This window comes from Eleutherodactylus coqui, chromosome 6 (assembly GCF_035609145.1).
Source record: "Eleutherodactylus coqui strain aEleCoq1 chromosome 6, aEleCoq1.hap1, whole genome shotgun sequence".
Lineage (NCBI taxonomy): Eukaryota > Metazoa > Chordata > Amphibia > Anura > Eleutherodactylidae > Eleutherodactylus > Eleutherodactylus coqui.
Window position 1 is genome coordinate 47,470,349 of NC_089842.1, and position 16,182 is coordinate 47,486,530.

Genomic DNA, 16,182 nt, shown 5'->3' on the forward strand with positions numbered 1-16,182 from the left:
CGCAAAATACGTAAATGTGTATGAAGCCATTGAACTCAATGGGCTCTAGTCTCGGCGTATTGCGCACACAAATACGCTCATGTGGAGGAGCCCTAACTGGTCATATTGATGGTTGGGAGGTGATGTTATTAGAACAGCAGACTATGAAGCAGTGATTTGGAGGCTAATTATGGCTGTTTCCTCCTCACAACAAGCTCCTACTCATCACCTCACGAGGGAGAGGTCACTGCGTGCGCTGCTGGTAAAAACCCGCCTTTTTTCGCCCTCGCTGTGATTGGTCAGTCAGTCCCAGCGGCCGCTAGTCATCTCGTCACTGCTTGCTGTCCAACAAGTAGCCCCCTAGCGGAATTTGCAAGTATGACACAAGAAATACTCGCACACTTCGAGCGCCTCAGAAAACGACGCATGCGCAGAATCTCAGCGTCACCGCACCGGAAGTGAAGCGCTCTTTCGCTTTCCGTGCCCGAACCAGACATGGCGGTCCCGGCTTCTAATACCAACAATCCCATCGTGTTCTTCGATATCAGTATCGGGGGACAGGTAATACTCATAGCCCAGGGGAGACCCTGTATGTGCGCAGGAATAGTGGGTATGTGCGGTTGTACAGGGGGCTCCATGGTGACAGATGCGGCGTGCACCGCCGTCATGTTGGGTCTGCTGCACTTAGTGGGGATGTTATATGCGGGGATGATGGAAAACACTAAAAGGATGGGACCTTCATTCATTTTCTGTGGCCTATTATACTGTATGTGAGAGGAGAACTACAAGTACCAGGATGGGAGGGAGCACTAAAGTTTCGGGTTGCATAAAGTTTAATAGCGCTGCAGTTGTGGCGGTTTAACCCTTTCCAGAAGTCGTACGTAGGAAGCGCAGAACGGTTCCTCGTAGCGACCAATCAAATCCTGGCGCTTGTTGTTCACAGGCCATTTTTTTAATAGTAGCTGCTAATTGGTTGCTATGAGTAACTGCGCCGCCTTTGATTTGCGCTATTCGCATTGTACAGTACACCACCGCCGTCCGATTTGCGTGGCCCGCGTACGCTCTACTCTCATACAGACCAGCATGGGAGACGCTGTGGTTTTTTTTTTCCTTTTTGTTTGTTTTTTAAACCCGGACCACCGAGACGTGTAAAGTAAAACCCCAATGTGTGTATTACCACGTTGACTCTTAGGCCGGCTTCACACGGACATATTTGCGCTTTTGATACGCAGAGAATAGAACCTACCGATGTCAATGGATTCCCTCACATTTTGGCGCGCGCAAAAAGAAAGGATGTGTTCTATCTTTTTGCGTATTGGCACACCAAAGGTCCCCATAGAAGTCAATTGGGGGGGGGGGGGGAGGCGTGCGCAATATGCAAGGACGTGCGTGAAATACTCCGGAATTCTGCTGGAAAGAAAAAAAAAAAACACATCTGGAACTCTATAGAGGAATCAGCCGTTCCCATCGGTGTATATTTGTGTCCCGCACCAAAAGGAGATGCCCTGCGGGCAGAAAAAGTACGGTACGACACGTCAACATGAGCAAAAAAAGTCTTGTTCCCCACTGCAAAAAAGTTGCGCTGGTGTGGGGGTCCTGCCACTTTTGGATCCTCGCCGATCATTTGACCTCCGGCCCGCTGTCTGTACAGCCGAGCCTGCCGGCCGCATCGGTGGACGGAGACGGAAGTGGAATAGAGGGCTTCACTCTCATTGGTTCCTATTGAAGCAAAGCCTTCTATTACACATCCTGCTCCGGTCACCGATGCAGGCGGACGTCCGGCTGGGCTGTACTGACATCTGGGCTCGAGGATCAGCTGATCGGTGGGGATCCCAAGTGGCGGACCCCACGAATCAACTATTGATCAATACTAAATACTGGGAATCCCCCTGTAGTGGAGCGCTGATTTAATCATGCATTGCCGCCTCCTCTCTGGAGTGCTGATTGAGAAGGAAGGTGACCCTCATCCTCCCAATAGGGGGGGAGTCCTGGAAGTGGAACTTTGATTTCTATGGCATATACTTAGGATATACCATAAATGTCTCAGATGGGAATACCCTTGTGGCCCTTGGAAGTGGTTCAGTGTCGCCCTTATATCTGAAAAAATTGTGCTCCCCTGATCTATGACATGAATTATAGACGGTTGTCTCTAATTGACAGAAATGGTGCAATCATGTCCGTATTACCTAGTTTTACCTTTAAATGGGTATCCTTACAATTGACACTGATCACCTATCCACAGTAGTATTTATTTCCATATGTTATACTTAGTGGGGCTCCTTTGGCCCTAATGACATTGGATACTCTCCATGGTATACTTTCTACTAACATCTGATGCACTTTAGTTGGTATTTCCCTCCATTCATCCTGCAAATATCTGGTAAGTTCTCTCAAAGAAGACGGACATTATTCATATTTCCTGGCCCAACTTTCCAGTTCATCCCAGAGATGTTCAGGTCGGGACTCTGTGCAGCCGGTCCAATCATGGAACATCCATATCCTCAAATCAATGCAAGACAGCGTTGGATGTGTGACAAGGCCATTGTCCTGTTGGCAGTATGGCTGACCATTCCCAGGGTATTTCCACATTGTTGGCAGCACATTATTGTCTAGGATGTCCGGGTACAGCTCCGTGTTCATGGTTCATGTCACATAAAACATCCCCAGACCGTAATGGAGCCTCCACTGTATCTAACTGTTAGCACATTACACCCGGGCAAAAGGCATTTCCCAGGCGTCCTTTGCACCCAGGTACATCCTTCTGGTTTGTAGATGGAGTAATGTGATTCATCACTCCATGGAACATTCTTCCATGGCTCAACTCTCCAATGATGATGCTCTTCGCACCAGTGTTAACGGGGTGTTGCATCTTCTCTAAGAGAACTCACCAGATGTTTGCAGGATGAATGGAGGGAAATACCAGCTGATGTAGAAAGTATGTCAGTGTATCTGATGTCATTAGGGCCAAAGGAGCCCCACTAGGTATTAACACATGGAAATAAATACTACTTTTGCCTCTTGCTCAGGTGTCCGGTTACTTTTGGTAGGAGACAGTATATAGAGATGTGTTTGGGTTAAGTTCTTACACATTGAATAACATCAGTTTTTATCGTGTTGCCATATTCATAATTTTTCTGTCTATATCTAGGAAGTCGGTCGAATGAAGGTGGAGCTTTTTGCAGATGTTGTACCGAAATCAGCAGAAAATTTCAGGTAAGGCCTTCTGCATCGCTGAGCTAGGTGACCAGTTGATTTCTTCATCTCTACTTGTGGCTCATTTCTGCCCCATAAGGTTACCTTCATAACCCTTCTTGATGATGATCTTAGCGGCGGAACTATAGGGGGTGCAGAGGTAGCAGTTACTACCGGGCCCAAAGGCCGCACTGTTACATACGGGTCATTCCGTGTCAGTTCAACCAACGCTCCCGGTCGACCATCTCAGATTTCAATGAAACTTTGCACAAAGATAGACCCTGACCCTAAACTAAGATAGCCAGAATATTAGGCTTCAAAGTGCTTTGGTTCACGAGCTACAGGTCTTTATCTAGGGGGTTGTCATGTGATTACAGCGCACAACCTGAAAAAAGTGGCGATTTCAATCCATTGCCAAGCCAGTTCCAATGACTCTAGAGCAATGAAACTTCACACACTAGGAGAACTTTTGGTGCTGAATCCAGCTAAGCTCCTCAGACTGCCACTCTTATCATCATTCTGCCACCATTACATGTCAAAGTAGCTGAAAAATTCTATCGCGCAAAATAAAACTCATATTTTAAGCAGTAATAACTCATAATCAATGCAATCCAACTCAGCTATGACTTTATCAATGTGTACTCCATAGAAATGTTTCTCATTATTCACATTATGGACCCAAAAGGATGCATAGCTCTTAAGATACAATGAGTCCAAAATGGCAAAAAACATTTTTTTGCAAATTTTTCCCTTTTTCAAAGGCGAAAATCGGAATGTACTCCATTTTTATTTTTTTTCATTTTTGTTCTATTTGGAAGAGAATTTTTTGCTCTACAAGATTCGATGTTTTTCATTTTGTTCCCAGACCTTCTAGATGGGAAAATATCAATGCCTGTGAAGGTCCTATGCACTCGCGGAGGTCAAATAATAAAATAAGTGTAAGTTTTGCATGGATGTATAATTAGTTTAGAAATCATGAGAAGGTAAATTATTTTTGGAATGAGACAACTTTTTGTGCTCAAGAAACTTATGTGATCAAAAATTGCATGGCGAGTTCAGGTGAGCCACAAGCTTTGGCCTAAGATGGTCAGAATATCATTGAGTGTTGCATAATGATTGTGGTATATTACAGTGATCACTGGGCTTATTTAGCACTCTATCCAGATTGGATACTAAGATTATCTAAGGCTAGCATTTGTGTAATAAATAACTAGTTATTTATAGATAGAGATATTATTTATTACACAAATGCTAGCCTTAGATAATCTTAGTATCCAATCTGGATAGAGTGCTAAATAAGCCCAGTGATCACTGTAATATACCACAATCATTATGCAACACTCAATGATATTCTGACCATCTTAGGCCAAAGCTTGTGGCTCACCTGAACTCACCATGCAATTTTTGATCACATAAGTTTCTTGAGCACAAAAAGTTGTCTCATTCCAAAAATAATTTACCTTCTCATGATTTCTAAACTAATTATACATCCATGCAAAACTTACACTTATTTTATTATTTGACCTCCGCGAGTGCATAGGACCTTCACAGGCATCGATATTTTCCCATCTAGAAGGTCTGGGAACAAAATGAAAAACATTGAATCTTGAAGAGCAAAAAATTCTCTTCCAAACAGAACAAAAATGAAAAAAAATAAAAATGGAGTACATTCCGATTTTCGCCTTTGAAAAAGGGAAAAATTAGCAAAAAAGTGTTTTTTGCCATTTTTGACTCATTGCATCTTAAGAGCTATGCATCCTTTTGGGTCCATAATGGGAATAATGAGAAACATTTCTATGGAGTACACATTGATAAATTCATAGCTGAGTTGGATTGCATTGATTAGGAGTTATTACTGCTTAAAATATGAGTTTTATTTTGCGCGATAGAATTTTTCAGCTACTTTGACATGCAATGGTGGCAGAATGATGATAAGAGTGGCAGTCTGAGGAGCTTAGCTGGATTCAGCACCAAAAGTTCTCCTAGTGTGTGAAGTTTCATTGCTCTAGAGTCATTAGAACTGGCTTGGCAATGGATTGAAATCGCCACTTTTTTCAGGTTGCGCGCTGTAATCACATGACAACCCCCTAGATTAAGACCTGTAGCTCGTGAACCAAAGCACTTTGAAGCCTAATATTCTGGCTATCTTAGTTTAGGGTCAGGGTCTATCTTTGTGCAAAGTTTCATTGAAATCTGAGATGGTCGACCGGGAGCGTTGGTTGAACTGACACGGAATGACCCATACCAAGACACCAGTGTTATAAATGGCACATGGTGGATAGGGGGCCCTGTTACTGATTTTGCATCGGGGGGCTCAAGGGCTCCTCGTTACACCTCTGGATGTGGGGATGATGATCTCGCTAACTGTGCAATCACTCGGAATGGATTTAGTGCAGATTTTCCACAGCAATCCAAGTTGCATGTCAAAATCTATCATTGCTGCAGATCCACAGACGGCTTCACCCCTTCAATTGAGTAAATGAAATCTGCTGCACATCTAGCAAATGGTGCAAATCTGGACCAAAATCCGTGATGTGTGAAGGCACCCTAAGGCTTCAGTTACATGGGGTGTAAATTCTGTGGACAACTCGCGGAATGACCACAGCGGGACTGCATGGACATACCTTGAGATTTCTGCAGCAGAAATGCAGCTTCAAAACTCGCGCCGTTCGGCACGGGTTTTGAAGCGGCTTTGGCGCCTGCATTCTGCTGCGACCGTCTCCCCCCCCCCCCCCCCCCCGTCATAGAGAGGGGAGATGGTGATAAAATTTACATGCTGTGGCTTTGAATTCTGCGCGGAATGTCAGCTTCATTATGGCATGGCCGCAACGGCTTCTCCACAGCGTGTGGGCAATATTTTTTGCAAATCTCTTCCACTTTGCTGCTTTATCTCAGGATATAAATTGCTGGCGGAATTTTCGTGCAGAAAGTCCACATGGAAATTCCGTGGCAATTCCGCCCCATGGGAACCCAGCCTAAAAGTGTTACAGTCACTAACTTACTTTAGGAAGGTTGCTGATTGCTGGACTCGGTATTCACTTCTACCTTATGGGGTTTTCTACACTACAATAAAGCCCCCGCAGTGCTACATCAACAGAAAAGTAGAAATGTAGAACGTATGACTCTTGGAACGTGACAGTGGGAAAAATGCTTGGCTCAAAATAGGCTGGTCCTTTAAGGGGTAACAGTGGATTAGTTCTGAGTATCCTGCTGCTATAATACATCACACGGACCTCATGCACGCTACCGCTCTGTAGAGTCTGTAAGCACCACACACTAGTTGTCCAGCCCCGGTGGACCACTGTGTGCCTCCCGTCCCATATGGAGGTTTCTTCTCTGTCCGAATGGTGCTGAGGCATTCTCCTCTAGCATTATTACTTCTACGGGGTCAGAGGCACCATATGGCAGCACCCGTACTGCCCGCTCTCATGTAAAGCTGTTCCCTTGTATAGAGTTTATACTTTTTCTTCACATTATCAAGATAATCCAGTATTTTGTACCATATAATAACGCCTGACCTCTACAGCTCAATATTATCGATCCTCTTCATGAATTAGAAGGTGTATTTGAACTTTATTTATTGATACTGATCCATTAACACAAATTATTTCTTCTTGTTCAGGCAGTTCTGCACCGGAGAGTTCAGGTCTGTATGTACTATCTGTCAGTCGCTAATCATCATGTATCAGTAGAAGTGTGTAAAGGCCCATTTACATGTAACGTTTACCACTCAAAATTCCTTCAAATGACCGAAAATGAGCGATAATCGTTACGCAGGCATCGTGCACTTTTCGTCCGAACGATGATTTTAAGGTGAACCTAAAATCCATCTTTCAGCCACAGAGGGATAACGTATCTCTCAATAGACCGCACGCTGTGTTCTCAGCGGGAGCTGGGAGATTTCATTGTGACCTGTCGGCAGCCCCAACGAGCACAATGCAGCTGTGTGGGATTAATCACACGCTGGGCTCTGCAAACAGCTCATGGAGGCCCTTTTACATGCAAATGAAGATGATAATGTGTTAATGGCAATTGCTGGCCATTAACACTTTTCCAATCATTTGAAAGATTATCTTTATGTATAAATGGACCTTTAGACATGACTGAAGGCACCTGTAGACTTAAGGGAAAATGGCTGAGGACCAAACCAATCATTAGCTGACATTCATCTGACTCTCCCTTCCCATATGCGGCTTAAGGCCCTTTTACACGCAGATATAATCTTTTGAAAAATTGGATGTTTTAGCGATCTTTTTGCATAAAGTGTTAATGGCCAGTAATGTCCATTACACTTTATCAGCTTCATTTGTATGTAAATGGGCCTTCGCCACCTGTGATCCACCATACTTTACATAGTAAGGAGAGAGAAAGCAGGTCCACAGCAGCACAAATTGTATATCCCTCCAGGGGTTGGGCATAAATAATGCAGTAGCCAAAGTAACCGGTGATTGGATCCTTGTCACCAAAAAATATATGCAGTAGAAAGAAAACCTTCGGCAGCATCCAGGGTGCAGATTAATAGAACAGATTAAAGATCAAGCTTGACAAAGGCCAACATGGCCGATACGTTGCCTGTTCTTTTGTGATGGGGGAATAAAACTTTGGATATTAATCTGCACCCTGGATGCTGCCGAAGTTTTTCTTTCTACTGCATACTTTACATAGTAATGTGCTTATGTATTAAGTAGGGAGACCCAAAGGGGGATGAAGATGGTGGGTGGTTAGGTTATGGGTAGAAACCAGTTTTTCTTGGTATACTTGGGTAACATTCCTGGTTTAAACTGCATTGGTCTTTGTAATAGAGTTTAAAGAGGTTTTCTTGGACATTTAAATAAGGGCTTATGGGCTTAGAATAGTGTGAAATAAAGAAAAATGACCGCTTACTCCAGGGTGTCTTTTCAGCGCTGCAGCTCTGGTATCCCCTGCTCAGAACGCAGAAGAAGAGACGGACGGTTACGTGCCATTCATTGTGCGCAGGACCGCTCAGCCAGGCTACACGGCAGGTGCTGCAATGAGTACGGAGCTATCTGCACTGACGGCAGGCCTGATTACAGATGATCAGTGTGGGTTTCGAGCAGAGGACACCCATCGATCAACTATTGTTGATGGGTCATCAGTGTTTAAGTCCTGGAAAACCCATTTAATGTATAACCTTACTTGTTGTCTTGCAGAAAAGATGGTGTTCCCATAGGGTATAAAGGAAGCACTTTTCACAGGTATGTGCCAGTTTACTGACCAGGTTCCTCCATTCCAAAGTGACCGTCTAGTTTGCAAAAAAAGTACAATAAACACTTAAAGTATAATTAAAATACCTGGAGCCCTCCTTTTACTGGTTTTACCAAAATTGACCTTTATCGCCTATCCTCAAGATGGGCGATAAAGGTCTGATCAGTGAGTGGATGTGTGATGCTGCTCAGTTCATATTTAGTGAGACTTATGGAGATAGTGAAGCGCTTGTACTCCTACTATGGAAATGGCTGGAGTGCACCGAGGTTGTCCGACTGCCCCTCCATTCAGTCTCCATGCCACTGCGGATAGGAAACGCGAGCCTGCCGTTACGAGACGTGGGAGACACAGGACTCTCATTGTTGGGATCATGGGGATCTCAGTGGTGAGTCCCCCACTGATCAGATGGTCACCTTTCCGATGGATAGCTGATAAAAGTTGATTTTGGGAATACTGCGTTTGGCGCTTTGTTAAAGGAGTATCTGCCGGTGTATGAACTGACCCGTACCTTTAAAGCGTTTGATTTCATTTTACTTTTTCAAACATTTCATTCATCTGAAAGAGTTTCTCCGGTGGTTGAGGTGTAAATACTTGTAAGGAGTTTTGCCTTGCATTTATTTCCTTAAAGAGGCTGCATGTCTTCTTTTACCCAGAGCGCTCTGGGAGCGAGGATCTCCTGTACTAGAAATAAGAGTTGCATTATCTAACTTTTTATTTTAATACTTTTTTTATTAGATTTTTTTATTTTTTTAAACAAAATAAGTTCTTTAATAGTGTTTTAATATACAAATGAAGCAAGGGGTCTAGTCGAGACCCCCCCCCCCCAAAATCCGATTGGGGTATTTGACGAGTTATCAGCTGTGATCAACATCAATTCTCATAGCGGCTGTTGCTGGCAGGTGTCTGCCGTGTATGAAGTGGGATCTGCCCCCAATCCCGCTCATAGAAACTCAGTACCTGGAGGATGTACATGTACTCCCTTTGGGGTTAAGGGGTTAATGACGATTACTTGGTTATTCATCAGAAATCCGTATTATTTTCTTTGTGTCCCGGAGTCCCATATATTGTGCTTTCTTAGTTTTTATACCTTGAAGTCCAAGGAATCAATCATGTAGTAACAGGATCCTTTGACAAGGTAGCAAATCTCCGGTTACTGCTCTATAAAGACCATCGCTGTGTCTCGTGGCTGTGAGGCCGCTGATCTGTGATTTATCCTTTCTCTGGATTTTCACTTCTTGTATTCTCCATTTATTCATCCCTGCAGGGTAATAAAAGACTTCATGATCCAAGGAGGAGACTTCGTTAATGTGAGTTTTACACGTTATTTTGGCAGAATTACTTTTACACTGTAGTTTGTTTTGTTTTTTTAGAAGTGAAGACCAAAAAGAACACAATAAGTAAATGTGGCAGCTGTGATATTCTTAAGGGTCTGTTAGACGGCCCGATGATTAGGCAAAGGCATTCACTTGAACATCTGGCATTGTGAAACCGCACCCAATCAATTTATGAACAAGCTAATGCTCGTTTCTTTGGCCATTTGCTCCTTTTGCGCAGCTAAAAAAAAATCATTATCAGCTGCTTATCTATTTGTGTGCTGGCAACACTGATGAAACTGTATTAAAATTGACAAATCACCGGGCCCAGATGGAATACACCCAAGGGTTCTAAGGGAACTAAGTGACGTGATGAGGCAGGCCACTATTTCTTATATTTAGGGACACTATTGATACCGGGGTGGTTCCAATATACAAAAAAGGGGCCAGACGAGAGCCGGTAACTACAGGCCAGTAAGTCTCACTTCAATAATTGTAAAAATATTTGAGGGGTTTCTTAGGGACACTGTCCTAAATTACCTCAAGGAAAACAACGGAATAACTCCTCATCAGCATGGGTTCATGAGGGGGTCGATTATGTCAGACGAATCTGATCAGCTTCTACAATTAAGTAAGCTCTAGACTGGACCTGGGAGAGTCTATTGATCTCGTATATCTGGATTTCTCTAAAGCATGTGACACCGTGCCACATAATAGGCTGATATATAAAATGAGACAGCTCGGATTGGGTGAAAACGTGTGTAATTGGGTAAAGAATTGGCTCAGAGATAGAAAGCAGAGGTGGTAATAAATGGTTCGTACTCTGACTGGGCCACAGTCACAGGTGAGGCAAGCAGCAGCTACGTATCGACCCTATGCATGGGTCTTTCTCAAGCATAGGGTCGATACGTAGCTGCTGCTTACCTCACCTGTGAAGTTATGCACTGAATAAAGAAGCAATCTTTTAACGGATGCTGCCTGGATGACTTCTATTTCTTCATCTGCACTTTATGGTGGACCTTTGGAGTCAGGTCCCGGATCCAGGCTTTGCATAGAGACGCCTTGCCCCAGTGGTGTTTTTCAACTTGGAGTGCTGCTGTTACTCTCTTTTCCTATTTGTGGGCCACAGTCACTAGTGGGGTGCCACAGGGTTCAGTATTAGGCCCCATTCTGCTCAATATATTTATCAATGACCTGATAGAGGGACTGCACAGCAAAATATAGATATTTGCAGATGACACAAAATTATACAAGATAATCAATGCAACGGAGGACAATGTGCGGCTACAAACTGACCTAGATAAACTGGGGGCTTGGGGAGAAAAATGGCAAATGAAGTTCAATGTTGATAAATGTAAGGTTATGTACATGGACAGGAAAAAACGCATGTCACCAATATACACTAAATGGGGTACTGCTAGGGAAAAGTGAGATGGAAAAAGACCTTGGACTACTAGTGGATTGTAGACTAAACTGGAGCAATCAATGCCAGTCAGCTGCTGCAAAAGCTAATAAAGTCTTGGGGTGCATTAAAAGAGGTATAGGGGCGAGGGACGAGAACATTATCCTTCCACTATATAGGGCACTTGTCAGGCCTCACATGGAATACTGTGTACAGTTCTGGTCACCGATGCTCAGGAAAGATGTTATAGTGCTGGAGGGGGTTCAAAGAAGGGCGACTAAATTAATAAACGGAATGAAAGGACTGGAATACCCAGAGAGGCTATCCAAATTGGGATTATTCACCCTGGAAAAAAACAGCGACCAAATAACTCTGTATAAATACATGAGGGACAATACAGGGATCTCTCCCATGATCTGTTTATACCCAGGACTGCGACACTAACAAGAGGGCACCCTCTATGTCTAGAAGAAAGCAGGTCTCCTCATCAACACAGAAGAGGGGGTTCTTTACTGTAAGAGCAGTGAGACTGTGGAACTCTCTGCCTGAGGACGTGGTGATGGCAAAATCCAAAGAGGAGTTTAAGAGGGACTAGATGTGTTTCTAGAGCGCTATGATATTACAGGATATACACATTAGGTGACCAGCGGGTTGTTGATCCGGTCTTAGAGTTTGGTAGAAAATTTCAAACGTTAATCCAGGGATTATTCTGACTGCCATTATGGAGTCGGGAAGGTTTCCCTCCCCCCAAAATGGGGTAAATTGGCTTCTTCCTTATTGGGGTCTTTTGCCTTCCTCTGGATCAACAAGGGGCGGTGGAAATGGGCTGAACTGTATGAACATTGTCTTCCTTCAGCCTAACATACTATGTTACAATGTATGGGGGATAGATGATCATATATATGATTGTTTATCCCCTACACATTGTGAATTGGCCTGTCTGTAGATCAGGTAATTGTGCACCAATCTCTTTAATAGACAAAAAGAGGCACTGCGTGTGAATTGTATTTGTCTGTCCGTACACTACTGTGCAAAAGTGTTAGACGTGTGGAAAAAATGCAGTAGAGTAAGGATGCTTCTAGAAATAAAAGTGTTAATAGTTTATTTTTCTCAATTAACAAAGTGCAAAGTGAATAAAGAAAATCTAAACCAATATTTGTTATGACTGCACTTTGCCTTCAAAACAGCATCAGTTCTTCTGGATACACGCGCACAACGTTTTTGAGGGAATTTAGCAAGGGGGTTGTTGAAAACCTCTTGGAGAACTAACTACAGATCTTCTATGGCTATAGGCTCGCTCAGATACTTCTGTCTCCTCATGTAATCCCAGACAGACTGGATGATGATGTCATCAGGGCTCTGTGGGGGCCAAGTCATCACTTCCAGGAATCCTTGTTCTTCTTTTAGTTCATAAAGGGGTTGTACTAGAATTTTAATAGAATAGGGGATAACTTGCTGATCAGTGGGGGTCTTATTGCTGAGACCCCTGCCGATCTCGAGAACATGGGTCACATGTCCCGCTCTCCTGTCACTGCAGGGGTCACTTCTTACCCCCACAGTGACGTCCCTCTGAATGGAGTCCTATTGAAAGTGAATGGAGCGCTAGTGTGCTTACGCCACCAAAGCTTCAATCGGTCTTCTCGCTGCAAAGTGCAGTAATCACACATTGAGGAGGACGGGGGACATGGGACCTCCATTCTTGAGATTGGCAGGGATTTCAGCAGAAAGACCCTCCCCCGCCTCCCACTACTGAGCAGTGGTGAAATTCTGGTACAACCCCTTTAATGATGATAGATGTATGTTTGGGGTTGTTGTCCTGCTGCAAAATAAATTTGGAGCCAACAGACTCCTTCCTGATGGTATTACATGATGGTTAAGTATCTGTCTGTACTCAGCATTGAGGACACCATTAATTCCAACCAAATCCCCCACCCCATTTGCTGAAATGTAGCTCCAAACTTGCAAGGACCCTCCACCATCCTTCATTGGTGGCTGCAGACACTCATTATTGTACTGCTCTCCACCATGCTTCACTGTTACCTGCAGACACTCATTATTGTACCGCTCTCCACCATGCTTCACGGTTGCCTGCAGACACTCATTATTGTACCGCTCTCCACCATGCTTCACGGTTTCCTGCAGACACTCATTCTTGTACCGCTCTCCACCATGCTTCACGGTTACCTGCAGACACTCATTATTGTACCGCTCTCCACCATGCTTCACGGTTACCTGCAGACACTCATTATTGTACCGCTCTCCACCATGCTTCACGGTTACCTGCTGACACTCATTATTGTACCGCTCTCCACCATGCATCACGGTTGCCTGCAGACACTCATTATTGTACCGCTCTCCACCATGCGTCGCGGTTGCCTGCAAACGCTCATTATTGTACCGCTCTTCACCATGCTTCACGGTTGCCTGCAGACGCTCATTATTGTACCGCTCTCCACCATGCTTCACGGTTGCCTGCAGACGCTCATTATTGTACCGCTCTCCACCATGCTTCACGGTTGCCTGCAGACGCTCAATATGGTACCGCTCTCCACCATGCTTCACGGTTGCCTGCAGACGCTCATTATTGTACCGCTCTCCACCATGCTTCACGGTTGCCTGCAGACGCTCATTATTGTACCGCTCTCCACCATGCTTCACGGTTGCCTGCAGACGCTCATTATTGTACCGCTCTCCACCATGCTTCACGGTTGCCTGCAGACGCTCATTATTGTACCGCTCTCCACCATACTTCACGGTTGCCTGCAGACGCTCATTATTGTACCGCTCTCCACCATGCTTCACGGTTGCCTGCAGACGCTCATTATTGTACCGCTCTCCACCATGCTTCACGGTTGCCTGCAGACGCTCATTATTGTACCGCTCTCCACCATGCTTCACGGTTGCCTGCAGACGCTCATTATTGTACCGCTCTCCACCATGCTTCACGGTTGCCTGCAGACGCTCATTATTGTACCGCTCTCCACCATGCTTCACGGTTGCCTGCAGACGCTCATTATTGTACCGCTCTCCACCATGCTTCACGGTTGCCTGCAGACGCTCATTATTGTACCGCTCTCCACCATGCTTCACGGTTGCCTGCAGAAGCTCACTATTGTACCGCTCTCCACCATGCTTCACGGTTGCCTGCAGACACTCATTATTGTACCGCTCTCCACCATGCGTCACGGTTGCCTGCAGACACTCATTATTGTACCGCTCTCCACCATGCGTCACGGTTGCCTGCAGAGACTCATTATTGTACCGCTCTCCACCATGCGTCACGGTTGCCTGCAGACGCTCATTATTGTACCGCTCTCCACCATGCGTCACGGTTGCCTGCAGACGCTCATTATTGTACCGCTCTCCACCATGCGTCACGGTTGCCTGCAGACGCTCATTATTGTACCGCTCTCCACCATGCTTCACGGTTGCCTGCAGACGCTCATTATTGTACCGCTCTCCACCATGCTTCACGGTTGCCTGCAGACACTCATTATTGTACCGCTCTCCAGCGAACAAATTGCCTTCTGTAGTCTTAAATTTGGACTCCTCAGTCCAGAGCACCTGCTTTCATTTTTCTGCACCCCAGTTCTTATGTTTTTATGCACAGTTGAGTTGCTTGTTTGTATTTTGAAGCTATGGCATTTTGCCCGCAATCCTTCCATGAAGAGCACATCTGAAAACCCCAGTCTGCTCTGAAATCTTCCTCTGGGAGAGTCCCTGCTGATGCAGTATAACTACCTTGTGTCTTATTGCTGTGTTCTCTATTGCAGTGGTTTACGACCTGTGACATGAAGCTGTCTTCCATAACCTCACCTTTTTGCAGCTTGGTTTAGCTGTTCCTCTCCATGTTTTAAGCCTCCTACACAGCCGTTTCAGTTAATGACTATATTTCAACCTACATATGAAAAGGATGATCATCATCATCTATTTGGTATCCTTTTTTTATCCTACACCTGACTATAACCCTACAAAATCCCTGACTTTGTGCAAGCGTGCCTAGAAGAATTGACGCTGTTTTGAAGTTAAGGGGCAGTCGCAACAAATACTGATCTGATTTGATTTAAATTTCTCTTTAGTGCAGTCACTTAGTTTTTTGTTGTTGATTAAAAAAAATACAATGAACGCTTCTACTTTTTAAAGCATTCATTCATAAAACGTGGCAGAAAATTTGCGTTATCTGCAAAATATAATAATTTTTCCCATTTCGAGTGTGTGGTATGCTGGGTGAGAACCCTGTGTGGAAACGTCAATCGTTCCTATTTGTGGTAGTCTTCTTATAAAACCTCTTCTGTATATTCCAGTCATATGATGATTACTTTGCAGGGTGACGGCACAGGAGTGGCAAGTATTTACAGAGGACCATTTGCAGATGAGAACTTTAAGCTGAAGCACTCGGCACCCGGTCTGCTTTCCATGGTATGTACTGAATTCATATTCACAGGGAATGACTTTCTGCTCAAAGCAAATTTACAACTACAGGAAATGTTGTAAATTTGAAAAAACAAACTTTATTCACCTGTTAAAGGCCCTAGACACTTTTGAGTGGCAATATGTTTCACTTACATGCATGTATTTTGGGCTGACAATCATTTTTGCGATAGGGCTTAAAGGGGTTGTCCTGCGCCGAAACGTTTTTTTTTTTTTTTCAATAGCCCCCCCGTTCGGCGCGAGACAAACCAGATGCAGGGGTAAAAAAAACAAACCGTCCAGTACTTACCCGAATCCCCACGCTCCCGCGACTTCTTACTTACCTTAGTAAGATGGCCGCTGGGATCTTCACCCACGATGCACCGCAGGTCTTCTCCCATGGTGCACCGTGGGCTCTGTGCGCTCCATTGCCGATTCCAGCCTCCTGATTGGCTGGAATCGGCACACGTGACGGGGCGGAGCTACAAGGAGCAGCTCTCCGGCACGAGCGGCCCCATTCGGAAGGGAGAAGACCGGACTGCGCAAGCGCGTCTAATCGGGCGATTAGACGCTGAAATTAGACGGCACCATGGAGACGGGGACACTAGCAACGGAACAGGTAAGTGACTAACATCTGTATGGCTCATAATTAATGCACAA

The 16,182-nt window shown here is 44.7% G+C and overlaps 1 protein-coding gene across 1 annotated transcript in view; it reads left to right on the plus strand.

Annotated features, from left to right (window-relative positions):
- Positions 1-416: 416 nt before the first annotated feature.
- The window catches only part of PPIH (peptidylprolyl isomerase H), a 40,000-nt gene continuing 24,234 nt past the window's right edge, over positions 417-16,182 (plus strand). Inside the window, exons 1-6 of the mRNA XM_066606737.1 lie at positions 417-540; positions 3,128-3,192; positions 6,794-6,817; positions 8,343-8,387; positions 9,662-9,704; positions 15,439-15,531. Coding sequence (XP_066462834.1) covers positions 475-540; positions 3,128-3,192; positions 6,794-6,817; positions 8,343-8,387; positions 9,662-9,704; positions 15,439-15,531 — 336 coding nt within the window. The 5' untranslated portion in view covers positions 417-474. The remainder of the gene's footprint in view (positions 541-3,127; positions 3,193-6,793; positions 6,818-8,342; positions 8,388-9,661; positions 9,705-15,438; positions 15,532-16,182) is intronic.